Source organism: Marmota monax, unplaced genomic scaffold (genome assembly GCF_021218885.2).
Source record: "Marmota monax isolate L192 unplaced genomic scaffold, Marmota_monax_Labrador192_F-V1.1 WCK01_AAM20220418_F8-fsc00008, whole genome shotgun sequence".
In the NCBI taxonomy this organism is placed as follows: Eukaryota; Metazoa; Chordata; class Mammalia; order Rodentia; family Sciuridae; genus Marmota; species Marmota monax.
In genome coordinates this window covers 7,219,044-7,245,534 of record NW_026694432.1, presented here as the reverse complement: position 1 = coordinate 7,245,534, position 26,491 = coordinate 7,219,044, and the positions used below count along the sequence as shown (strand labels likewise).

General features: G+C 44.2%; 3 protein-coding genes across 3 annotated transcripts; 1 reads left to right on the top strand and 2 right to left on the bottom strand.

The window, feature by feature from the left end:
- The first annotated feature begins 3,176 nt into the window (after nucleotides 1-3,176).
- On the top strand, nucleotides 3,177-4,124 carry LOC124110238 (olfactory receptor 2A12-like). Its single transcript, XM_046469426.1, has one exon. It carries the CDS (start codon nucleotides 3,177-3,179, stop codon nucleotides 4,122-4,124), a length of 948 nt encoding a protein of 315 aa, XP_046325382.1.
- A 5,317-nt stretch (nucleotides 4,125-9,441) lies between these two features.
- LOC124110219 (olfactory receptor 2A12-like) lies at nucleotides 9,442-10,389 on the bottom strand. The gene has a single exon (XM_046469397.1). The coding sequence runs from the start codon at nucleotides 10,387-10,389 to the stop codon at nucleotides 9,442-9,444; it is 948 nt and encodes a 315-aa protein (XP_046325353.1).
- Nucleotides 10,390-22,414: 12,025 nt separating this feature from the next.
- Nucleotides 22,415-23,362, bottom strand: LOC124110170 (olfactory receptor 2A5-like). The gene has a single exon (XM_046469314.1). It carries the CDS (start codon nucleotides 23,360-23,362, stop codon nucleotides 22,415-22,417), a length of 948 nt encoding a protein of 315 aa, XP_046325270.1.
- Between the last annotated feature and the right edge of the window lie 3,129 nt (nucleotides 23,363-26,491).

Below are 26,491 nucleotides of genomic sequence, written 5' to 3'. Positions count from 1 at the left end.
AGCAGCATTATTAAACTGAATCCACTCCTCCCCATGTCCCTATGCTTCCAAAGATCAGCTCCCAAATTGGGCTCAAATTTTTTCTCAAATTCTTGGAGGGCAAGAACCACTCCTAGGTATTGGGGCTCAAGTAGACAAAAGGAAAAGTAGATCAAGTCACAAACCCTCTTCCTGGAGAAGATTCCCCACCAGGAAGACCCTGGTGGAGCACAGTAAAGGACTGATATTCAGTGTCCTGTGCTAAGACTGGCAGATGGTATGGTGGAAGGAATAGAGAATTTCCTGGGAAGTTTTCCTAGGAAACTTTTGTTAAAACCCTGTAAGGCTCCTTTCTGGTTTTCCATTCACCAGTATATTATTTGGGACCTTAGATTTAGTTCCACGTGACAGAAACCAAATTCAAACTAACTTAAGGAAAAAGGACATGTTTTGGCTCTCCTGTCTAGGAAGTGCAGGATGAAGCTGGTTTCACTCAGAGCAAATAGATTCATGACTAAAAAGACATCAGTTAGGTCCCCTTTCCTCCCACCCCTTGGTCTTACTTTCCAGACGTAGCTTCTATAGTGGGTTGAATAGTGTCCCCAAATTCATGTCCACCCAGAAGTGATGAGTGAGACCTTATTTGTAAATAAAATCTTTGTTAGTGTAATCAAGTTAAAATGATATCAACTTGGATTAGCAAGGGCCCTAATCCAATGGCTGGTATGCTGATAAGAAAAGGGAATTTTGAGTCCATGGGGAAGACAGTTCAAGAATGCCAAGGATTTCCTGAAGCCACCAAAAACTAGAAGAGAGGCATGGACTAGACGCTCCCTCAAAGCTCCTGAAAGGACGCAGCCCTGACAACACCTTGATTTTGAACTTTTAGCCTAGAAATGTGAGCAAAATAATTTCTATTGTTTAAGCCATCCAATGTTGTGATAATTTGTTATAGCACAGCCCCAGGAAATCAATTCAGCTCCCTTCTTTCTTCTGGAAAAGAACATAATCAGAAGCCATTTCAGAATAAGACTAATAAATCTAATAAATTAAAGAATAACAATAATAATAAATAAATAATAAATCAAAAATTAAAAAAAAACCTTTTTAAAAGAAGCCATTCCAGGATCATGTTTTTATAGGTTGCCATACAAAGTAAAGAAAGGGCTCCTCTCTTCTAGAGTCCTCATATGGGTTTCCATTCTGGTCATCTACCTGCTTATTCAGGGGCCCACCCCTTGTCCTAGAAAGTGGGTCTTGTAGCTGGCAGCCCCAGTAGCCACCAGAACTTGGGAAGGGGACAGCAGCAGATACACACTTCAGACTGCAACTCCTCTAGACCTCAGGGTTGGGCTAAGGAATATGTTGAGCTACTCCAGGGCTTGGGTAAGCCAGCTCACAATGTAGATGGTGAACCAGAGGCCAAACTACACCCAGAATGTGAGGGAGGAGGAGGAGGAGGAGGAGGAGGAGGAGGAGGAGGAGGAGGAGTCATCTTTTTCCAAACTGTCTCCTGGGCTGTTTAGATTTGGTAGCCTCTCAGTGTCTTGACAAAGGCCATCTCTTCCTTAAGAGTCTCAGAGTTAGCCTGGGAGGAAGCCTGACCCAACAGGTCTAATCAGAGAAAGGAGCAGAAGGCAGAACTAGAGGAGAGGGAGGGGCCTAGGCAAGAGCCCACCATTGACCATCATGAATCCCCAAGAAGAGGGTCCTAAAGAAACAAGTCAGGAAGGAACAAAGGCAAGGACTCGGCAGCAGGTCTACTCTCTCTAGGCTAAAGGGGAGAACATATTGAAGGGACTAAAGATTTTAGGAAGAATTAGTTTATTTCACTTAGCATGATAGTCTTCATATCCATCCATTTACTGGCAAATGCCATAATTTCATTCTTCTTTATAGTTGAGTAATATTTCATTGAGAATATATACCACAGTCCCCCAAAACCAAAAACTGGATGTTCTCCCTGATATGTGGATCCTAACACACAATAAGTGGTGGGGCGGGGTGGGAAGAATAGAAGTTCATTGGATTAGACAAAGGGTAATGAAGGGAAGGGAGGGGGGAAGGGAATAGGAAAGACAGTGGAATGAATCAGACATAACTTTCCAATGTCCATATATGAACACACGCAGTGTAACTCCACATCATGTCAACCACAAGAATAGGAAATTACATGTCAAAAACACTCTACAGTCATGTATATTGAAAAAGAACAATTTTTTTTTTTTTTAAATTTAGGAGGCACCTCTCTTCTTTCCCTTGCTCCTGACCAAAAAAGGTGTGTGTGGCGGGAAGGGGGACAAAAAAAATATCTAAGATTCAGATTGGTGTGACTCGCTCACAGGAATACATGACCTTCCAGTGGACACAGGCAGAGTTTGCAGAGCAAGAGCCCCGGGGTGGGGACAGTGCTACTGGGTGAGTCAGGGCTGGTTTGGAGACATGGCTGCCAGGTGGGACAACAGAGCACGGCAAGGAAAGCCGCTGCTAGAGCGGACAAGCTGCAGCCACTGGGTGGGGCAAGTGTGGCCCTAGAGCCTGCCTGGAGTCGGTCCATGAGGTCAGGTGAGGAGAGCACTGCTGGCCCTTCCACATGCCACTCCTCTGGCTCTCAAGCTGAATAAGGAAGGCGGACCCCAGCCAGCAGCAGACGGACCTTCCTGCTGCTCTTGCGGCCAGTGCCCTCCAGCGCCCACTATTCTGGAGCCTCACATTGTGCCAGCTGGCCAAGGAGCATGTTTCCAGGGTGTGAGGAGGAGGGGCCTGCTTCCTCACACCCTGACAGTGTTCTCCAAGGCACAGCAGAACTTCCTCTCTAAGGAGTCTGGGAGCTGGGGCTGATCTGGTGCCAACTGGTTTGTTAGACATGAGTGACCAACTGTGTACTGAGGGGTGGGGAAGGAAGTGGAAGATTGCATACGAGCATTTTGTGTGTTATTCAGTGTTTTAAGTCTTTAGTTGCTTCATACACATTGTCTGTACTCCTGATAAAATCCATGAGAGATGTTTATTAGTCACATCTTATAGATGAAGAGACTGAGGCTCTGAGAGGTTAAGTAACTTGTCCAAGATTACTCAGAAACAGCATCGCAGGCAGGATTAAAATCTTCGCTGTCTGCTTTTATAGGTGGCATTCTTGTGAGCTACCATACTTTAGATGACATGTCGATGAATGTGATTTTCTTATAGGCCCCACCATGGGGATGCTTCCAGAGAAAAACCAAAGCTGGGTTTCTGAATTTGTGCTGCTTGGCTTCTCCAGTGACCCCATGTCCAACAGGGTGCTTTTCTTTGTCTTCCTTCTCCTCTACCTGAGCTCAGTGCTGGGCAATGGGCTCTTCGTTGCCCTGATCTGCCTGGACACACATATCCACACTCCCATGTACTTCTTCCTCTGTGTCCTCTCGGTGCTGGATATGAGCTACATCACCACCACCGTGCCCCAGATATTGGTGCATCTTCTGGCTCACTCTCGGACCATCTCCTTTGCTGGCTGTTGGCTGCAGATGTATGTGTTTTGTGCTCTGGGACTGACCAAGTGCATCTTCTTTGTAGTCATGGCTTATGACCGCTATGTGGCCATTTGCTATCCTCTGAGTTATACCATCATTCTCAACTGGAGACTGTGCACACAGTTGGCAGCTGGGACATGGGCCTGTGGTTTCCTCTTCTCTCTGGTCCATACCTTCCTCACTATGAGGCTGCCATACTGTGGGCCTAATAGGATCAACCACTACTTCTGTGAAGGGCCCTCCGTGCGGAACTTGGCTTGCACAGACACCCAGCTGATTGACATGGTGGACCTGATCATCAGTGTCTTTGTGGTTGTCACCCCACTCTCCCTCATTCTGGCCTCCTACATTCGTATCACCCTGGCCATTCTCAAGATCAAGTCCACCCAGGGCCGCTGCAAGGCTTTTTCCACCTGTGCCTCCCACCTGACTGTGGTCACACTCTTCTATGCTCCAGTGACTTACATCTACACGAGGCCCAACTCCAGCTACTCTCCAGAGCAAGACAAGCAAATCTCCCTCCTCTACAATGTCTTCACAGCCCTGCTCAACCCCATGGTCTACAGTCTGAGGAATAAGGACATTAAGAGGGCTTTTCTTAAGGTAATGGGATGTGGTAGGGTGGCCTGGTGACCCAGGAGAAGAATGGGATAGAATGTCCAATGCTGAAGAAAGAGAGAGCATCTATAATACCTGCAACCCACTTTGTGCATTTGAATAAGTATAGAACTTGGTTAGTGGAACAAATGTTCATGAAACCAACGTGGATGTCTTGATTAATTTCCTACTTTGTGATGCAATAACAAACAGCTCAATAATCTCTGGTTTACAACAGCAAACAATCATTTCTTGCTCATGTTCCATGTTAGTTGTAGGCTGGCTGCAGCTCTCTAAAGTCTCAGATCACCTTATAAGGAAGAGCCCTTATTGTGGAACATGGTATTCCAAGACAGAGGGGAAGACATAATGGACAAAGCATGTGATGACTGTTAAAGCTTCTCAGAAATGACTGCACACATCCCAAGCAAGTCACGTGATCAAGGCGATGCCAAAGGGGTGGGAAGTGTTTTCCCTACAGAGAAGTAACAAAGTTACATGGCAATGGGCAGACATGCTTAGTTCCAGAACTTTGAAGACCCAAGGAAAGATATGGAGAGATTTATAGTCATGAAATTTTATTTCTGCAACCCAAGAAGATGCCACAATGGCTGGTGAGAACTGATGATCTCAGGGGAATGAGGTTCTCTTGGCGGCTGATAGACACAAAGGGCCAGGTTCCCCACCATTCCACAGTCATCCAACACTGGACCTCAGCACCTGATAAGTTCTTCAGGGCTTGGAGTCCGGGAGAGAGGGAGGATGCTGAAGACTGAACTGTCTCCCCCCTAAATTCATATGATGAAGCTCTCACACCCCATGGGACTGGATCTGGACTAAGAAAATAATTAAGGTTAAATGAAGTCATAAGGGTGGATCCCTAATTTGATAAGATCTGTGTCCTTATAAGAAGAGACACCAGAGAATGCTTTCTCTCTCACCCTCCCTCCTCGCCTTCCTCTCTGTCCCTCTGTCACATGGGAACACAGTGAGAAGGTGGCCATCAACAGTCCAGAAAGAGAGCCCCCACCAGAACTTGACGGGGCTGACACCCTGAACTCAGACTTTCAGCTTCCAGAAAATAAATCTCTGTTATTTAAGCCCAGCTAGTTATGGTGTTATTAGCCTGAGTTGACTAATAACAGAGGGTTGCCCCAAGAAGATTCATATTATTTCTACCAGTAGAACAAAAACTTAATAGAGAAATCAAGGTCAGTTACTAGAAAATGAGGTTGCAAAATTCTTTAGAAAATAAACAGCATTCTGTGGTAGAGAAACTAGAGGACAGAAACCTACTCACCCAGAGTAGACAAGTAAGGGCTTGGAGTTAAGATTTAGCTGACACCTGTGGACGAGAAGGAGTCAGGCAAGGAATGAGCAGGAGGAGGCACTTTCAGTGAAGGGTAAGCCAGGTTCAGAGGCCTCACGTTAGGAAAGGAGTTGCATGATCTGGTGAACAGGAGGAAGGTTCTTGTGGTCCTGGCAGTGAGCAGGACAGGAGAGTCAATTTGGGAGTCGGGCAGAGCCCAGGTCCCAAAAGCCCTCTGAGAATTTTGTACTTTGTGCTCAATGCAGTGAGAGTGTGAGATTCTGGTTGGAGAAGTGGTGCAGATTTAGGGGTGATAACCTCCTTGTGGGAGTGGCTTTAGGAGCCCATGGCTAGAAAGGGCGTGGGAGAAACAGGGGAGAGTGCAGGAGTGTGGTTGGGACCCTTCCCTCGGGAGAGCAGCAGAGCACGTGATGGCATCCCAGAAAGAGTCCTGGGGTGGGGGTGGGTGTTGGTTATGCTGCTGAGTTTAGATGACAAACAGGGTAGAATTGGGGAAAGGCGGGCAAGTGGGAGGGTCAGCTCATGAGGGGATGAGCAGAGTGATCCACGAGGAAAGGAAGTCAGGGATAATGAATTACCAGGGAGTCTCTGTCCATTTCCAGCCTGGGCCACAGGCTCAGAATGCCCAGCAACCTTGTCCCCTCAGATCTTGGCCACCCTCTCAACATGGAAACTGGATCTCCAACTCAGTCAGGCACCTGCCTGGCCCCTCATCTAGTCCCAGAGTGGCCTGCGTGCTGCTCCTTGGTGGACTCATTCAGCAAGCCCTCCCATGGGGACTGAAGCATGTAGTGTCCCACATAGACGTCATTCTTTCTGTAAGGCCCACAGACTGTGAAGACCTTGTGCTCCCTGTGGCAGCCAGCACCCAGCTGTTTGTCCCTAGCCCTGCTTGCTGATGGCCTGCCCCCTGGTTAGTTTGCCTTTCAGCTCTGGGCTGGCTAACCAGCTAATTCCTCTGCAATTCAGTGCTTGAACCACACCTCCTCTAATGAGGTCTAACCCCTCCCAAGTCTGTCCTTCCTCAGCCCCTCTCTCTTGTTCCTTGGGTCCCATTCATTCATAGTTGTTACTTGTTTATGTTACCTTTTCCTTATTTCGCCTACTGGGTCCTTTGTGTCTCCTGATTAGACCCAAAGGGATGCAGTTTCCCTAATGTTTCAAAGTATCATTATCTGGATTTTACTGGAAAATCAGAAACTGAGAAAACGAATGCTCACGGGAATTAGAGGTCATTTTCAAAGTCCTATGGCCAGAAACAGGGACCTGGGACTCCAGACTGTCACCTCTGCTCATCTCTTACCATTATCACCCAGCATGTCCTCGCTAGGGCTCCATCCCATATATTCTTTCACAAGTTGAGCTTAGTCTCCTTTTCTTGAAGGTTCTCTATGAAATCCCTTTCCTAAAATTAAGGCACATTCAAACCTTCTCCACTGAATGTTTCCTTCATCTCTTTACCCAAATCTGAATTTCCCCCAGGAGCAGCATCCTGGGATGGCCCTTTTCCTAATGACCTAGAAACACTTCCTGTTCTGAAGTCTAAATTTCCTGTATCTCACTTTCTCCTAGCAACTCCCCCAGTTCCCTTTCACCCTCAACTCTTACTATATCTGTTCTTTGGCTTAACTACATACCTGCCATCTCTTCCCAGTATACCACCTGATCTAATCTTGATATAGCAGAATAGCACATCAACCCCTATGATATTTCCACTACTCCTTCTCTTAAGACTTGGGGGCTTGTTGAATTAACCAGTATTTCTACATGGGTCCTGCCAGGTTTCTCTCTCTCTCTCTCTCTCTCCCCCCCCCTAGCATTTCCCTGAGGCTTTCTTCCTCACTACTTCAAGTGTGCTCAGAAATTGCTCTATACCTAGCTGTGAGATGCAAAGCCAAATATTCACCTTATTCCAAGAATAACTATTGTAACTCTCACCAACACCACAATCATCTTTACTTTTCTTACTGAATTCAAACCACCTTGACTGACCTCTGCTTGTACTGAATCTCTATCACCTTCATTGGATCCATCACAGTTTCATTGAAGACTGAAGACTGTCGATTGATAAAGGTTCAATAATTCTGACCTTAAAGAGGTGAACTATGAAAAGTTTTTAAGTTTCCTTTGTGTTTAGAGCCAGAGTCTGACCGAGTTTCTCCACAGCAGTATTTCCTTGAATTACCTGTCATTTGTGTCCATTGGGTGATCTGAACTTTGAAAAGTCAAAGCCAAGTTTGGAGCAGAAAACGTCTAGGCTAGTCCTAAGGATGTGGGAATGCCAACTAGGATTAGCTAGGAACTTCTGTCTCTTTTTTTCCTCTAGCAATAGAAAATGTGAGGGTAAAATTTGGAGGGGATTCTATAAAGATGAGGAGAGCCCCTTGAGAAAGCTTCTTTTTTCAAGTTAATCTTTATTGGAGTGTTGCTGCCGTTCAGGGAATGATAGACTGTATGGTCAGTAAAATTTCCTAAGGTTCTATGAGTAACTTGTCTGTGCCTTGTCCAAGGTGCAAGGGACACTGAGGGCTGAAGCCATGGGTGAATGGTTTTGACATTGGGAAGGGAAGCCACCACCATCATGACCACCACCAGCTACCATCCTCTCAGCAACCTCTTGACTCAAGTACTCCAATGATTACCCATCTCACATTTGAATAAATGTTAATTAAAAGCTTTAAAGTGGAGGGGCTGGGGTTGTGGTTCAGTGGTATAGCACTGGCCTAGCATGTACAAGGCACTGGTTCAATCCTCAGCATCACATAAATGTAAAATAAAGATATTGTGTCCACCTAAAACTTAAGAATAAATTTTTTTAAAAAGCTTTAAAGTGGAATATTAATAAGGATATCTCCCAGAATGCTGGCTGGTTGTCATCAGAACCTCTTCATGCTATATCTTAAGGGCCTGTCATAGTTTTCTTATAGTTTTGCTGACTGAGTTCATGAGCTTTTGGGAGACAGACCCAAGCTAATCAAATCCACAGCAGACTGAAGTATAAACAAAGGCCAGCTCTTTTTATTTATAATGTTAGCTATCTCTTCCCCCAGAGTGGAATAGCCATTTACCTTCGGCTGAAAGGGTCTCAGATGTCTGCTTGGTTACTGTGGTGTAACTCTCACCAACACCACAATCATCTTTACTTATAGAATAGAAAAGTTGCCATGTTTATATGGAAACTTCAATGTGTCAAGCACTCTTGTAAGAACTTAACCTGTCACAACAATCCTATAAAGTGTTAGTCTGCTATTGTTATCATCATCCCAAAATTCTACAGATACCAAAGATTCTGGCTCTCTCTCTTCTTTTTTCTTTTTTTTTTTTTTTTTGTGGTGCTGGGGATTGAACCCAAGGCAAGCACTCTATTAACTGAGCTATATCCCCAGCCCCTAGAGTTTGGCTCTTAAACACTCTGATGTAGTTTGGGTAATGTTTCATCTGTGTACTGAGAGACCCCTCAAAATCTCTCTTCCCCACAGCAGTGGCTCACCTCCCCAGGGACAGAATGAATCCTGTATCCTAGGGCCCACACTCCCCTAGACAGTGCTGAATGGACAGTGACCAACCTCTTAGTCCTATTCCTAAGGTTACTTTTCCTTTCTCCTATGACAGTTTCTTTAGATCTAGTCTTTCTCCTGACTGAGAAAGAAAGTTACTGATCTGGGGTCCTCGGAGTCATCTTGTCCCAGCCATCCTGATTTGACTTAAACTGTCCATTTCTTATTCACTCAGTAACTCTATTCACAAATGTTAATCATGCTTTATATGTGCCAGACCTTTTGAAACTCCCAGAAACAGAAAAGAATCAGTCACAGGTCATAGTTGGCAATCTGTCTACAATTGTTTCCTTTGATGTTTGTGCATAGCCTAGCATCTGGAGCCTCAGCAGGTCCATACCAGGTACCTACTTCTGCATCTCAATTTTATTAACCACCAGTGAATGATTCTTGCCTGTCTGTTGTTTTGATAGAGAGAAGGGCTATAGACCCTCTTCTTTTCAGGCCCGGATGTGTTCCAGTGGCCTTACTCAGGGACCCTGCCCCAGCCTGTTACTTTGAGGAAAGCCCTCTTTACATCTTTGTTTCTGAGGCTGTAGATGATGGGGTTGAGGAAGGCAGAGATGACATTGTAGAACAGAGCCAGTTTCTTGTCCCGCTCTGGGGAAGCATTGGCCCCAGGGTTCATGTACATAAACATGGCAGGTCCACAGAACATGGTGACCACAGTGATGTGCGATGCACAGGTGGAGAAGGCCTTGATCCGCCCTTGGGTGGAACCAATCCTTAGAATTGCAATGAAGATACGGATATATGAAGCCAGAATGAAGGAAAGTGGTATCAGGAGAAGGATGAAGCCCAGGATGAAATCTACTCTGTCATTGAGGGATGTGTCTGCACAGGCCAACTTCAGAACAGCAGGCACCTCACAGAAGAAGTGGTTGATCTCATTGGGGCCACAGTAGGGCAGGCGCATGGTGAAGACAGTGTAGACTAGGGAACAGCTGACACCCCATAGTCCACAAAAGATGACCATTGCCCCACACAGCCAAGGGCTCATGATAACCTTGTACCTGAGTGGAGAGCAGATGGCTACATACCTATCATAGGCCATGACAGAGAACAGCCATCCCTCAGTGATGCCCAACACCAGAAAGATGTACATCTGGGCCACACACCCAACATAGGAAATGGTCTTCTTCTGGCAGACCAGATGCACCAACATCTGGGGCACAGTGGTGGTGACATAGCTCATGTCCAGCAGGGAAAGGACACTGAGGAAGAAGTACATGGGTGTGTGGAGGCGGGAGTCCAGGTGGATCAAGGTGACAATGAGTCCATTGCCCAGGAGTGTGGAGAGGTAGAGGGAGAGGAAGAGACTGAAGAGGATGACATTAGTTCGGGAATCCCTGGAGAAGCCCAGAAGGATGAACTCAGATACAGAGCTGCGGTTCTCCCAGGGAAACGCCTGCATTATTCTTCAGCTGCAGAAAGAGAAATGGACCTACTGGCCCAGTTTGGAAGCCATATTCAGTTGCCATGGCCATTCCACTGCTGCCAAGGTCAGTAGCCATTGGGTCCTAGTTGGGATTAATGTCAGTTCAGAGACTGGGGTCTACCTGGGATAGGTTACTTTTGGGGAAGGAAGGGAAATTGTCAATATTTAACTTCTCTGGCCAAAATCTTTTCTGAAAAACTCCAAAGTCTCATTTCCTTCTGTTCTACCAGCCCCCTAAAGGCCACCTTCCTTTCTCTCCTTCAGGAGCTACCATCACATAGTGCATTGCTTGGGGGCCCTTCTCCCTAGACCTGGCTGCACAGTGAGATGGTGAAGATTTCAAACTCTCTTCTTCCCCTTGTCTCAAAATACATATTTAGAACTCTTTCTATTTGGTGCTTCCAATTTTTTTTTTTTTTTTGGTACTGGGGAGTGAATGCCAAGGGTGCTTAACCACTGAGCCACACCCCCAGCCCTTTTTTTATTTAATTTAGAGGCAGGGTCTCACTGAGTTGTATAGGGCCTTGGTAAGTTGCTGAGGCTGGCTTTGAACTCATGATTCTCCTGCCTCAGCCTCCCATGCCGCTGGTATTACAGGCATGTACCACTATGCTCAGCTTAACTTTTGATCACTCTAGAAAACTAGGGGAATCAGAAATGTGGGTGTAGATATGTGGCTCCACAAACATGAGAGGTTCCTTGATAACTTACATTGAGCCTGCGTTTCTTGATTCTTTCAAGTCCCTGGAAGCTTTCTCAGATTTTATTTTAGATGGGTTTACTCAGCAATTCTGCTTCTTCTTATCCTCACCTAATTCTTAAGGGAAGGGTCTTCCTACTTGACTCTAAAACTTGAATAGACTTGAGGTAGAATAACAGCTGTCTTGTTTGCTTAAAGATAACTTTGGAAGGTCTGGGGTTGTAGGTTCGCATGTGTGAGGCACTGGGTTCAATCCTCAGCACCACATAAAAAAAAATAAACAAATAAAATAAAGATCTTTGAAAAAAAAAGATGGCTTTGGAGGCTGGGGATGTAGTTCACTGGGAGAGAACTTGCCCAGGATGCACAAGGCCCTGGGTTCAATTCCCAGTACCAAAAATAAAAAGACAGTTCTGGCATCTCAAGCTCTCCAGCCTGGTGGGGATACCCCTCCCAATTTTAATAAACCCCTTAGGATCCCTTTCTCCCCTTGAGATTGGTGATTGGCAGGTAGCCTGGGATAAAGACTGGGTTTGGGTTTAGTTTATACCTGTAGAGATTAAAGGTGATTCTCTTGTTCATGGAGCCATAGGAGGTGGAATTTTCTGGTGGAGAAGAATGGGGTTTGGAATGGGATACTTGAGTGCAAGTCCTGATGCTTTTACTGTGGCCTTGTACATGTAATTTAATCTTCCTGAGCCTCAGTGTTCTTCCTCATGGAATGGATATGATGTCTACCAGGGAGACAGCCTGTGAGTAGTGTTAGGTTATGCTGGCAGCTGGAAGTTTGCTGGGGCCCCAGCAAACTTCCAGCTGCCAGCAAGGTTATTCATGAGGCAACCAGCACTGTGACTGCCACAGAGAGGGAGCTCAATAATGCCAGTGCCCATCAAGTGCTCCTGCTCATGGTGTCATTCATTGAATGGTCGTATGCAGGTATAGGAGCTGGAAAGACAAGGATAAACAAGGACAAGGACAGGGTATATTCCTAATCTTAAAGAGCTTACAGTCTAGTTGGGGAAAATAGAGGAATAAATATACAAAACCTTTCCCAGTATGTTTAGCATCATGAGGGGGAAGGCGTGCAGTTGGCCATGGCTCTATAACTTATATTGAGCCCTAAGGGTGGAGAAATAAAACCTCTGCTCTCAAAGGGCACACAGTGAAGAGACAGGCAAATGATGAACAGCCACCAAGTGAGGAGTGCTGTGTTGGAGAACAGAACACCTGATGTGAATCTTAGAGGGTGAGCAGGGTTAGCCAAGCAAAGAATTCAAAGAAGAGTTTTGCAAACAGAGGGAGCAGCAGGTGCCAAGGGCCTGAGGGAGAGCTTTGTGCAAACAGGGAGCCCAGGGATGAAGTCTGCACAGGGGATTAGGAAAGGGGATTCCTGGAAGATGGGCCTGAAATTAAGAAGGAAACTCGGTCTAAATAGTGTGTGTATCTGCTAAGAAGCACGGACTTAATCCTTTAGGTTGTGGTGAGTGATGGTTGGTTTCAAGCAGAGATATAATTTGTTTGGGCTCAGGGTTTAGAAACATGTTGTGTGGATGGAAGTTAAGAGAAGGCATTGGAAGAAGACCAGGTGAGAGGTAAAGGAAAAAGACACAGAAGGCTCGTGTTCCACCCAGGAAGAGGGGAGGGTAGAGGGAGTGTATAGAGATGACCCAACAGCACAGGGCAACTGAGGCCTAAAGAAAATGAGAAAGGGAGCATGCTATTGGAAGGTAGTGAAACCTTCAGGAAGTGTAAGTGGGGCCATTTGTGAGAGAGTTAGGTCACTGGGGGGTGTGCCCATGAAGAGAATATTGGAATCTGGGCCCTTCCTCTTTCTCTCTTTTGCTTCCTGGCCACCATGAAGTGTAAAGTTCTCCTGTGCCATGAACTCTTGCCATGATGAGTACAGACCCAAAGCTATAGGGTCAGTGGGCTGAAACCTCTGAAACCATGAGCCAAAATAAATTTTTCCTCACTTTTAAGTTGATTACCTCTAGTGTTTTGTCATAGTGACGATAAGCTGACTAACACTTGGAAGCAGTGCAGACAGAGTCAACTATCCTGGAAGGTAGTAAGCATCTAGATCCCAGGAAAGGTTCAATAAAACTTAATGAACCCCATGTCAAGGATGTATTGTGACCAGACCTGCACACAGTGGTGCAGGAGGGTCTCTGGTACACTCCAACTGAAAGAGTTGAGGACTTTGCCATCCTTCTCTCCTCTCACCTGCCTGTTTCACCTGGACCCGAGGCCTGGGCTATTGCAGTAGTGTCTCAATAGGCATCCCTCTCCCAGTCTCTGCTACAAACTGACCAGAAAAGGAAGCAAAATGGAGAAAATGAGGAGAGGGGAATGTGGAAAAGAGAGAGCAGTGAAAGGTGGGTGGGCTGCGAGGTTCTAACATCTTTATAATTCTGTCCAGAAGAAAGAAATGCCAGGGTAGCAATATCTGGATTGTTACCTCCTCTCCTTCTCCAGTGTGAGTGTCATAGTTCTTCCCCGTTTCAGCATCTCCCCCAGCTCCCCGACTCTCCTGAAGCCTCCAACAGCCCTTTCTGCACTCCTGGAACTAGCTACCTTGACCTCTCCCTCGCTTACCAGTCCCTTGTCCTGTATCCTCAATCCAAGGGTCCCAACCTGGCTGGGATGCAGAGGAGAGCCAACTGCCTTAGCTCCACAGTCACCATCTTCACCTCCTTCCTCCTTTCTTCCTCAGAAAGAGAGAAAGTCAGAGCCATAAGTAGACAGTGGGACAGAAGGAAATCCATGAACAGAGCCGTCCAGAGGTTGGGGGAAGAGCAGATGCCAGGTCTGAGGGGCCAGATGCAAATGGGAAGGAGGTAGAGGCAGGCAGGCGCCTGGTCAGGCAGGCAAGGACAAGGACAGGCGGGAGCATCAGGAAGGGCTGGTCCAGGTGTGAGGACTCTGTGCCTCAGGCCCCCTCCTCCGCCCCTCCCCTACTTACCTGGCTGTGTGTGAAGGATGAGTCAGGAGCCTGCTGGGTCTTTTTAACCTTCTGCTCCTGATCCTCAGGGAGGACAAGTCAGGCAGCTTCTTAATGAGCCTCTGTGCCTTGGGACCCTCCAGGCCCCACTGCAGGCCTCCAAAGCCCTGAGCACACATTTAGCCCCCTCAGCCTGGCACCAAGGTCTCTGCACCAGCCCCCCAACTCTCCCTGCTCCCCACAGCCTCTCTGTGTTCTGCCTGACAGTCCAGTGGGAACACAGTGTGAGCATCCACTGGAGTAAGTGCATGGCTTGAGGAGTGCAGGGGCCCAGGGCTGGGCAGGATGTGAGGGAAGCCTTCCATGGGCCCTAAAGAATGAATCAGGGTTTCCCATGGGCTGGGGGCCAAGGTCGGGCTCCTGGCTGTTCTCAGCCCCTACACAGTGCCCCACTCCACCCTCCCTACCACACTTGGCTGAGTACCAGCCTGCACTGTGTCCTGCATAGTGTGGCCCCCAAAGACCATGACTTCCTGCAGGGAAAGGAATGTGCCCCAAGCAACTGTGGGATCCCTCCCTGAACCTGATCAAGATGAAGCTAGTGACAAATATTCTACATGGGAGCCAACCCCTGGACAGTCAGCAGACTTGGGATCAAATCCTAGCTCTGCCATGTACTCATGGTGTAATTCTGGACAAGATGCCAAACACCCCTCAGTTTCCTCATGAGCAAAATGGGACACTGACAGAATAGGGTAGTGACGGGGTTAAGTATGATCAGGCATGAAACAGAGTAAGATATGCGTGCTTGACATGATCCCAGTGTGTCAGGTGGTGGGTCTTCTGCTTGTCCTACAAACATATGTTTCCATCATTAGATTCAGAGTGATGAGGGGCTACAACTTTTCCTGCTCAGCCACCCCTTCTACTTCTTAAACGGGTCGGGGCATATGACAAGTACTTCATAACTGTGATCAGTCAGAATCAATCCCAAGCATAGATGGGGAGATAGCCCTTTGGGTGACATAATGTGGGAAGTCTGATGTAGGCTTTGATTTAAAATCAATAGAATCAAATATTAGGGCATGTGTGCTGGGCTCTGGGTTCAATTGCCATCATCACCATCACCGTGAGAGCTCAGCTCTCATGAATGGAATAATGATGCTGTTTCATGGGGGGGGGTGTTCGTTATTGTGAGAGCAGGTTCTTTATAAGGGATTGGTTTGCTCCCTTTTGCCCACCACCCCGTCCTTTCTGTGCTTCTTCTTTCTGCTATGAGACAACTGCAAGAAGGTCCTTGCCAGATATTGGCACCTGATGCTGGATTTCCCAGACTCCAGAACCACAAAGTTAATAAATATTTATTTATTATCAATTACTCAGAATTGGTATTGTCAGAAACACACAACGGACCAAGATGAAAATTGATATCAGAGAAGTAGGGCTGTTGCTATAACAAATATTGAAAATTTTGGAACTGGCATTGCACAGGGGCTGGAAGAGTTTGAAGAAGCAGTCTAGAAGCGGGCTGTTTTCTTTTTGAATATAAACAATTTATTTGATAAATTAATGCCTTTCAAAAAAACAATGCCAGAACAGTATGCAATTGAGTATGCTAGTCAAGTTCATAATGAAGCACCTGTGCTCATGTTAGATTGGGGGACTCACTACTGCTGGGGATTCCTGGAACCAAAGCCAGAGCAGTGCTAGTTATCTGCTCTTCTGCATAGGAGGTAAAGAAAATTTCTGAACAGAGAACTTCCTAATCCTACCTCTTACAATACACATAATAATTTTTTAAAAAGTGTGACAGCTAACCTACACTTATACACAGTCACTCTTCAGTAGTGGTTGTTATTAAATGAAGACGAAATGACCTGTTTAACCCAGTCTCAATCCTTAAAACAGAGAAATACATCCATTGGCAGCAGGTAGTTATATATGTGAGCGAAGTTTAAAGTAATACAGAAAGTGGAGACAACTCTACACAGACCCACATAATGAGGCGCTGGCAATTCATATTGCAAGCTGGGCGACTTACATCCATACCTGGTGAATGACCTGCTGTGTGGACAACCTGTATTCGAGATAAACCAGCATTAAGTTAGTGGAAAGAGGATCTGAGACCACAACATGCAACCCTCCAAGATAGAGAATTCTAAACCTGAAAACTATAGCCAAAGCCAAGGTCTGCTATTCGGCCTCATGGTCATTTCTACCCATGAATCAGACCTTGGAAAGTAAGAGGTCATGAGAGGTCATCACAAAAGTGCAGGTGTGAACCACAGCTTCTGTTCTCCACTGCCAATCACAGGCAAGGGGCTCACCACCATCCACTCAGCCTTCTCCGTGTCCTCTTCCTGCGGTCCTCCTGTTAAGCTCTCCGTCCACACGGTTGCCTCCAGTTGCACAGATACAGCTTCACAGCCAACCAAAGATGGCTTTATGCCAACAAAGAACATGAAGGTCCTGGGAAACCATGACCTGTGAAGCCAACGAGTAGAAGAAATTCGCAGTTCTGAAGGGAGTCTGAAGTTTACTTGCTTAACTGTGATTTGTTTTTGTGGTTTTGGAGAAACTTTGTCCCCTGCTATGTAGACCTTATTATCAGGGGTTACAAGTGGCCAACTCCATTGCTCTGGGCCTGAGGTGAGGCAGGACACCATGGTGGAAGAGTGTGGTGAAGAAAGCAGCTCAGGACATGGAACCAGGAAGGGGTTGGGGAAGAGGGTGAGAAAGAACTTCCCTCACCATGGGCAAAATATGAACCTCAAAGAAACCCACCTCCTCCAGCCACACCCTTCGTGCCTACAGTTAATCCCTATCAGCAGATTAATTCACTGATTAGGTTAGGGTCTCCTAACCCAAGCATTTTGCCTCTAATTTTTTGCATTTTCTTACACATGAGTTTTTTGGGGGCACCTTATATCTAAACCATAACTGTGTATAAAAGATTAATCTGTGTTGTCTTCTCTTGTGGTGTCTTTGTTTGGTATTAAAGGAATGTTGGCCTTGTGGAATGTATTGGGAAGTCCTACCTTTTTATTCTTCTTTTTAAAAAGAATTTGAAAAGCTTAGTGTTGAGTCTCTGTATGTTTGACAAAATTCAACAGTGAAGCCATATGATCTGGGATGTTTCTTTTGAGAAATTTATAAATTACTAATTAAATCATTTAATTACTAATTAAATCTACCATAGGTCTTGGTAGATTTTCTGTTTCCTTTTGAGTTAATTCTAGTAGTTTATGTCTTTCTAGATATAAGCCCATATTTTATAAGTTATTTAATTTGTTGGCATACAATTGTTTATAGGATTTTCTTCCTTCTTTGTTTCTTTTTCTTTCTTTCTTTTTTTTTGGTAAGAATGTCCTTTTATTCCAAATTTAGTAATTTGTGTCTTTTCCCTTCCCCCCCCTTGATCAGTCTAGTTAAAGGTTTGTAATTTTGAGAATCTTTTAAAGAAAGCAATTCTTTATTTCATTTTCTCAAAATTTTTTCTATTGCCTATTTATCCCTATTCAAATCTTTATTTCCTTCCTTCTGCTTACTTTCAGTTTAGTTGACTGAGTTGAGGTTTTCCTTATTTTTTTAAATATAAGCATTTACAACTACACATTTCCCTCTATACATTATTTTTGCTATATTCCATGAGTTTTTCTTTCCTTTACCTTTTTCAGTACAAGGGATTGAGCCCAGGGGTGTTCTACTGTAATGCCAGATTTGTGGACCCCAACAGACCTCCAGGAGCTGAATCAGATGCAATCACACAAGAGTCTTTAATGCAAGCTGGAGCCTGGACTCACAACCGTTCCCGATGCAGGGGTCCCAGGGAGTGAGTCCCGGTCTTTTGTTCAGTGAGATTTTATAGGTTTTGGGGGGATACTCTATGCGTCACAACATCACACAGCAAATCATTCCATACCGCAGGAAAATCAAACAACTCTTAACATTGATTAGCACATTCACTGGTGGGAACTGTAAAGGACGATGGAAATGCTCCGTAAACTCAACAAGCCAAAACAACCGTTTACCTGTGCGAGATTTTATTAGCAGGACCATAGAGGCCAGTCGCAGAAGAGAAGGGGGGGAGAGGGAGAGGGAGAGGGAAGAGGGAAGAGGGAAGAGGGAGAGAGAGAGGAGGGGGAAGAGAGAGAGGGGAGAGTAAGAGAGTGAGAGTGAGAGAGTAAAAGAGCGAACAGAACAGGGTGTTGATATTTATGGGCTCAACGCAGGATGAGGAGGAGCAAGGCGAGTGGGCTGTTACTTCTTCATTGGCCGAGAGTTCGCACCACTTTAGGGATTGGAGGTGCGCCATTCAAAGTTCGTGCCATTCGCAGGGATTGGAGGTGACGGTTCGCGTGCCATTCAGTGCGTCATGGACCTGAGCTCCTGGAAGAGAAGCTCTCCGGGTGCCATCTTTACCAACAGGAACAAGTTGGGTAGGGGTGATAGGTTAGTACAAGAGGGGGATTCCTTTGAACTAATTGGTTTAGGCCACGAGGGGTGTATGTGCTAAACTACATGGTTTCCCAACATGTTATCAACCACCATAAACTACTGGGGGGTCATCTGGCATTCCAGGTATTTTCCCTGTCTCATGTTGATTGGAGGCTGCTAGGGAGTTGCTATGGGCCCTCACCTAGCCTAACTGAGTCAGGGACACTTGGCACCTCAGACCTCTTCTGTTATTTACAGACAAACAACTCAGCAGGGTGGGTATGTGCCTAGGAGTGCTCTGTGGGTTTTTCCAAGGACAAGGGTCATGCCCCCTTCCCTGGACAGGCTTTGTTCTGAGGTAGAGGCTGGTTTCTCAAAAATGGAGTCACATTAGTTTCTCACTATCACCAAGCTAATTCCCAATCCCTTTTATTTATTTATTTTTAACAGCATGACAGTGTGTCCCTAAATTGCCCAGAGTGGAGCAATTGTGATCCTCCTGCCTCAGCTTCCCAAGTTGCAGGGATTACAGGTATATGCCATCGCCTCTGGCTTGCATTCCATAAATTTTCTTGGAATCATGCAACATTGCTACACTTACTAATTCTAGGATTTTTTTTTTTTATGTAGAATCCTTGTGGGCTTGTGTTTTGGTTTTACATAGACAATTAGGTTATCAGCAAATGGAGACAGTTTTCTTCTTTCTATTCTTCTCCTTTCTTGCCTTCTTGTACTGTCTAGGACTTCCAGTGCTGCTTTGAATATGGGTAGGGAGGGTCAACTTCCTTGTCTTGTACGGATTTTAGTGGGAAAGCACTTAGTCTTTTGTCACTATGTGTGATGTTAGCTGTAAGTTTAGGTGGACGACATCTTTTATTGGAGAGAGGAAGTTTCCTTGTGCTCCCAATTTTTGCTGAGTTCCCCTGGACATTTGTTTTTGTTTTTACCACAAATGGGAGAAAGGAGAGTCCAAACCATTTGCATTTAAAATAGCTTTTTTTTAAGTGCAAAAAAAAAAAATTCCTTTAACAAAACAACTGTTAGCAGTTGTTTTGTTAAAGGAATTCAAGGCCAAGATGCAGGCTGTACCCTTTAAGACCTCACCCAGCTGGATACCCTGCTTCTGAGGCCAGAGTGGAGTGCTTCCTTAGTGGTGTTAAGAGTCCATGAGGAAGTAAAAACTTCCATATTTGCTGGAAGTAGCTCTTCACTTCCTGAAGAAGAGACCTGAGTGAATGAATGAAAAGGAGGCACTGCGGAAGGGGAGAAGGGGCCTTCCAAGTGGAACAGCCTATGCCAACACCTAGAAGTCAGGACTGGCTGCAGTAGAGGCGGGGACATTGGGTGGCCTGCTGTGGGTTTTTACTGCTCTGAGAGCACTTAGAGGACAGCCTCTTTAGTTCCAGCAGCTGATCCTCAGACCCCTCTAATGGCCCCAGAGCAATTTCTTAACAAGGCCCCAGGAATCACTATTTCTGACAATTATGTTTCTGTCTTTAGAAAATCAAAGCTCCTCTTTCCTCAGGGCTTACATCCTTTGAGTCTGTGACCTGCAGGCAGTAACCCTGGCCCTGGGGACTTTTTGTTTTTTGCTGTTCCGCGTCATTCTCTCTCTCTCTCTCTCTCTCTCTCTCTCTCTCTCTCTCTCTCTCTCTTTCTTTCTTTCTCTCTCTCTCTTTTTGGTACTGGGGATTGAACTCAGGGGTGCTCAACCACTGAGCCACACCCCCAAACCATTTTTTATTTTGAGACAAGTTCTCGCTAAGTTACTTAGGGACTTGTTGGGTTGCCAAGGCTGGCTTTGAACTTGTGATCCTCCTGACTCAGCCTCCAGAGCCACTGGGATTATAGGTGTGTGCCTCTGTGCCCAGTCTTTATTTACATCATTCTTAGCACTTGCATGTCTTGAATGCTCAAGGAATGAATGCTAAGAATACTCTAGACTTGGAAATTCCCCTAAGTTTATCTTCTGGATGATTTGGCTAATAAGCAAAGCACACTCTTAGTGTTTATTGGTCTTTTGGATTTTCTTAACATTTAGATGATTCTTGGTTTACAAATTAAACTTCTTTCAAAGTAATTAGAAGCAGTTGGAATGTTTTAGTAATTGAGTCTTATCAGAAAAACATGTAAAGGGTACCTGATTTAAAAGATTCATCATGGGTTACCATTTGCAAAGCAACTTTATATTTGTCTGAAACCGAAGTGATAAAAATTGATTTGCTTTGATAGTGGTAGAACTAGTTTGTTTTCTGGTTTATGTGGCAGCTGATGTTGTGATTGTTTCCCACTCATTTTGGGGTATGTGTATTTGTGCATGTGTCCTCACACACATACGTGTGAGACATGGCTCTGCATATAGTTAATTGCCACCATAAGTATCCAATCCATACCTCCTGACTTCACAATAAACCTTATATTAACATTTGAAGTTGACAAACAAAACTACTATTGATATTATGTCTACTTTCTTAAGGTGACTGAGTTGAGATTTAAAAAAAAAATATATAAACATTTATGGCTATAAATTTTCCTGTAAGCACTGCTTGCTGCATTTCACAAGTTTTCTTTCTCTTTTTGCAGTACTGGGGCTTGAGCCCAGGGGATTTCTACTGCTGAGCTGCATCCTAAGCAGAACTTAATGAACATTTTCTAAGACACTTAGTTTTGAAGGCAGTGACTCTGATGGCAATGTATACAACTATTTAAGTTTTAAGTCCTGTTCCATTTAAATTCAAAATACTTCTATGATGCAGTCAGTCATATGTGGTCCTTATCTCCATTTTATGTACGAGAGGACTGAACTCCAGATATATGATGTGGTTTTATCAAGATCTCGAGAAATTAAGCTAACACTGAGACCCAGTCCTTTTCCTGCTGTTCCCGTGGTCTCTCTGGTGGCAGAGAAAATTTAAGGTAAGTCAGTTTTGGAAACCAAGATACTCTCCTTGTAAATACAAGTCTAGACACCTGGAAGCCACGGTTGGGGTAGAGATGATGGAAATAGGAGAGGAGCCCATGAAAGTAAAGAAGATCTGAAAGGAGAGTTGGGGAAATTTTAGATCAAAGATGAAGGTGGAGGTAAAATCACTCAACAAGCATTTATTGAGAAGTTACTGTTGCATTGTGCAATGCTGTTTGGTTAGGCTACAGAATGCTGGTGAGGAAGACTAAAAGCACCTACCACAACTCTAGACTTCAAGGATATGACCCTGTAGTTGTGACTTAGAATAATAATTCTAATTGTTTTCAACTTTACTCAATAATATACCATTCATTATCTCTGCTAAGCCTCAAAAGTATTGGATATTTCAGAGTTGTATGGCATAATATAATAGATAAGAGCCTGAGTTATGGAACTGTGCTCTCTAGGTTTAATATTAACTGTGTTATTTTCTAACTTGGTGACATTTGGCAATGTATTTAATCTTCTTGTGTCAGTTTTTTAAAAAAATATATGAATAAAGGAGATAATACCTACCATTAGAGTTATTGTAAGAATTAAAATAATAAGCTCATGTAGAATACTTAGAATACTTTTCATACAGAAAAAGCCCAATAGAGTCAGCTATTATTATTTAGGCATAATGAATACCATGAAGCACATTTGACCAATATGAAATTAAATCACAGAGAAGTTAGGTGACCTTTCCAAAGCCATGGAATGTCAATGATACATTTAATCCATGAACATAATTTTCTCTGAGTTCTTTCCTCATGTTTCCATTTTCTTTCTTTTTAATTTATTGGTTCTTTTGAGCTATACATGACAATAGAATACATTTCCAAATTAATGAGTAAGTGGTTTTATTTCTAGATCCCTTCCTCATCTGGAAAGTCCTGTTCATTACAATGACATCAGTGAAATTGTGGATGGTGTATGTGAGAGACCAGAGGCACTGCAGACATTCGCGGGCCATTGCCTATTGAGCATCCTCACTCATTCCAAATAACCTGAAGAAAGCCCTCTTCACATCTTTGTTCCGGAGGCTATAAATAATGGGATTGAGAAAGGCTGAAATGACATTGTAGAACAAGGCCAACTTCTTGTCATCATCTGGGGAGGCTTCAGAGCCAGGCCTCATATACATGATCATGCATGGAACACAGAACATGGTGACCACAGTGATGTGGGAAGCACAGGTGGAGAAGGCCTTGATCCGCCCTTGGGTGGAACGAATCTTTAGAATAGCAGTGAAGATACGAATGTATGAGGCCAGGATCAGGGATAGGGGGATCAGAAGCAAGATGAAACCCAAGATAAAGTCCACTTGGTCATTGAGGGATGTGTCCGCACAGGCTAACTTCAAAACAGCAGGAATTTCACAAAAGAAGTGGTTGATTTCATCAGGGCCACAGTAGGGAAGATTCATTGCAAAGACTGTGTAGACAAGGGCACAGATAAGACCACAAAGGGCAGAGCTGACTGCTAGCAGTACACACAGAGTTTGGCTCATCTGGACCACATAGTGGAGTGGATGACATATAGCAACATATCTGTCATAGGCCATTGCTGCAAAAATCCAGGTCTCAGTGATGCCTAGGGTCAGGAAAATGTACATCTGAACCACACACCCCGCATAAGAGATGGTCTTATTTTTGCTTATCAGATGGACCAACATCTGGGGCACTGTAGTGGTGGCATAGCTGAGATCCAGCAGAGAGAGGATACTGAGGAAGAAGTACATGGGTGTATGGAGACGCGCATCTACTCTGATCAGGGTAACAATGAGCCCATTGCCCAAGACTGTGAATAAATACAGGAAGAGGAAGAGGAAGAAAAGGATCCAATTGGTCCTGGGATTTCTGGAGAAGCCCAAGAGGATAAACTCAGTTATGAAGCTGTGATTTCTTGAGCCTTGATTGTGCATGGCCCTCCTTCTGACGAAAGAAGAGGACATAGTCTGGACTCTTTTGTAGTCTCAGAGAATGCTATGTGAGATCCACAGACACAGGGCTGAAGCCCAAATCCCCATTTTCACACCCAGGAAATGTTGTATCCAATTGGCCTAGCATAGCTCTAGATACTTACTAGGGATTCTAATAAACACTTGTTGGTTTGTCTAGTTAACTAGCTCTGATAAAATTCCAAGGGTTCTATGATGAAAAATTTTCAAGCAGAAATCTTTTTTGGAAGATGCTCCCCTCCCCAATATACACACACACACACACACATATACACACACAGCATAAACCAGTCATAGTGAGGTTAGGGAAAGGCAAAATATGTTGAAGAAAACCAAAAAGGTCTAGACCTTCCTGTAGTTTTTAAAGTCATTCTTTTACATAGCAAGAGAAATAGGTGCTACAAAGGACAGTGTAAATGTAAAACAAGCAAAATAATCCAATTTCTTTTCTTTGCATTCTTCTTCTCTGGTAATATACCTTTGAAAACCCATAGCCATAAATTTTTAGGAAAAAGGAGAATTAAAAAAATTTTTTTTTGTAACAAAAGAAAATCTTTTCCCTGGAACATCCCACCTCCCCAGCCCTCCCTTCAGTGCTTACAACCATAAAAAATAAATTGATATGTAAAAATGGCCACAGGAGCTTGGTGTGGTGGCACATGCCTAGGTTGAGGTATCCCAAATTTGAGGTCAGCCTGGGCAATTTAGCAAGACCCTTTCTTGGAACAAAAAGTAAGAAAGGACTGGGGACATAGCTCAGGGGTAAAGCACTCTTGGGTTTCAGTTTTCAGCACCAGTACTACTACTACGATATGACTACTACTAATAACAATAATATAAAAATGGCTACAGGGAATAAGACTTGAAACGCAGAGAAAACTTCTGTGTCCCTGGCAGTTCTTAAAAAGATGAAACATATTTACCTGGGAGTGAAGTGTCTGTGTGTCTGGAAGCTTTCCTTAAGAACCAGTAAGGAATCCTCCATAGCTAGGCTACTCCAGGGGAAAGTCGAGCAGTGGGCAGGGATGGATCCTTTGGTCTGGACTCAATCCTCCACCCTAGGTTGGAAGCCTGGATAACAGAACACATTACTGACCATTTCTTTTCTCTTTATCCTTTTCCTGATCCCTCAATGGCTACTCAAGAATACTATCAGACTGATGCAATAGAATGTTAAACTATATTAGTTTATATTGTTATTAAAAATTAGTGTCCATTAAAAATGTCCATTGTGAGTTGACGGGATGCTGTGAAATGACACGGGATAATGTAATGAGCCCTGGAAAAGAATCTTTTAGTACAAAAAAAAAAAAGAAAGAAAGAAAGAAAAATAAAAAATAAAAAAACCCCAATGCTATCACCCAGATATGTCATTTTTTACAGACTCCAAAAGGTGGAAATATTCATTTATAAAATGGCACTGTGTAAAATATTTTAATAAATGTGACCCCATTATATTATCACCATAAACCTCTGAAGTCAGCAGCACTATTTTTCTTTTCATAAAATCAGTCATCCAAAGTTGAAAACCCTGTGCTAGAGCCCGGACTCAAACTCTAAGTCCCATGTTCTTACCACGTTAAAGTAGAAATTGTCTCTTACACCATGAAATTTCATGAAGGGTTTAGTAGTAGCAAGGCACTCAATAAAATACAAACCTATTTTGCGTGACATTGTGTGAGAAAGCTAACCTTGTGAACTCACAGTTTTACAGGGCTGGAAGTGTGTATTTCATAACATTGAAAATTGTTGGGTTTGTTTCATAGAAAAATCCCCAAACCCTCTACGGCCATACCATCCTGAATGCGCCCGATCTCGACTGATCTCGGAAAATCCCCAAACCCTGGATCAAGATTGCAACAGTGAAGATATCAGACAGGAAAGAAAAGACCGATACCTGTCAATTTAGGTTAAAATAATACACGATAAATCCATGAACAAGATTTAGGCTTGGATGGATGAGGAAAACAATAATGTTCACATTAAAGGCAGTATATAATAGCACAGGAGTTAGCAGCATCTGAATGTGAATCCTCACTCTAATGGTGAATACAGCCTAAGTTTTAGATGCCAGCTATATGCTGAAAGCTGAAATATAATTTCATTCTGGATCTCTTAAATTCACCAGTCCATTGGCCTACTTGACATTTGTCTCCATAGGAATATCTAATAGGCAAATATATCATCCCTAAAGAAAAAGGAGACAGTAAAACACCATTTCCCTGAATGTTCCCTTTCTGTTTTCCCCAAATCTAGCCAAGTTAAGGGGAAAAATGAGCGCAAGCCTGGGCCAGAAATGTCCACATACATATCAACTTGAAGAACTCTAGTTTTCTCCTATGCACACTAGAGTATCAACTGTAGAAAGTGACTTTCTTGCATATACAAAGACAGTTGCTCCTTGGGAGCTGACCACACAAGCAAACTAAGCAAGATTATGCTGATGATGTCACTGCTCCTTCAGTCTAAGGTATATAAAACTCCTCTCTCAGTGGGAGAGGGGCATGGAACTGAGAGCACAGCGGGAAAAGCATGTGTCACTCATCCAGCCACCACTGGGCAAAACGCCATGAGGAAAAGAGGCACTGCTTGGTGAAGCACCTTGGATGGAGGTGCTGTCTGTTCAGCCAATTGCTACTGAACTCTTCTTGGAGCAGTCACTGATCTCTAGTAAGTTTTCCCTGGTAAATCGTATTTCTCCCATGCTATCTCCAGGCGCTTTCTTTGGGTTTCCTGCAACCTACCCATGGCCCTGCCACAGCTGGGCTACAGACAAGCAAATTATACTTAACATTTACTAAAATCAAACTTCCAGTCTTCCCCTATAAATTTGTTCCTCCCATGGTCTTCCTCAGCTCAGCTAATGGCAATTTCATCCATCGAGGTGACTAAAGTAAAAAAAAAGAATTTCAGAGTCTTTCAAACTTCGTTCTTGCTTACACACCCACATGGAACACATCAGCAAATATTGTTCGTTTTATTTCAGAGATAAATACCAAGCCAGACACGGTGGCACACACCTGTAATCCCAGTGGTTTGGGAGGCTGAGGCAGGAGTTTTGTGAGTTCAAAGCCAGCTTCAGCAAAAAGCAAG

Excerpts from the sequence above, each read along its gene's own strand:
- LOC124110238 (XM_046469426.1), top strand. The coding sequence starts at position 3,177 with ATGGGGATGCTTCCAGAGAAAAACCAAAGCTGGGTTTCTGAATTTGTG.
- LOC124110219 (XM_046469397.1), bottom strand. The coding sequence starts at position 10,389 with ATGCAGGCGTTTCCCTGGGAGAACCGCAGCTCTGTATCTGAGTTCATC.
- LOC124110170 (XM_046469314.1), bottom strand. The coding sequence starts at position 23,362 with ATGCACAATCAAGGCTCAAGAAATCACAGCTTCATAACTGAGTTTATC.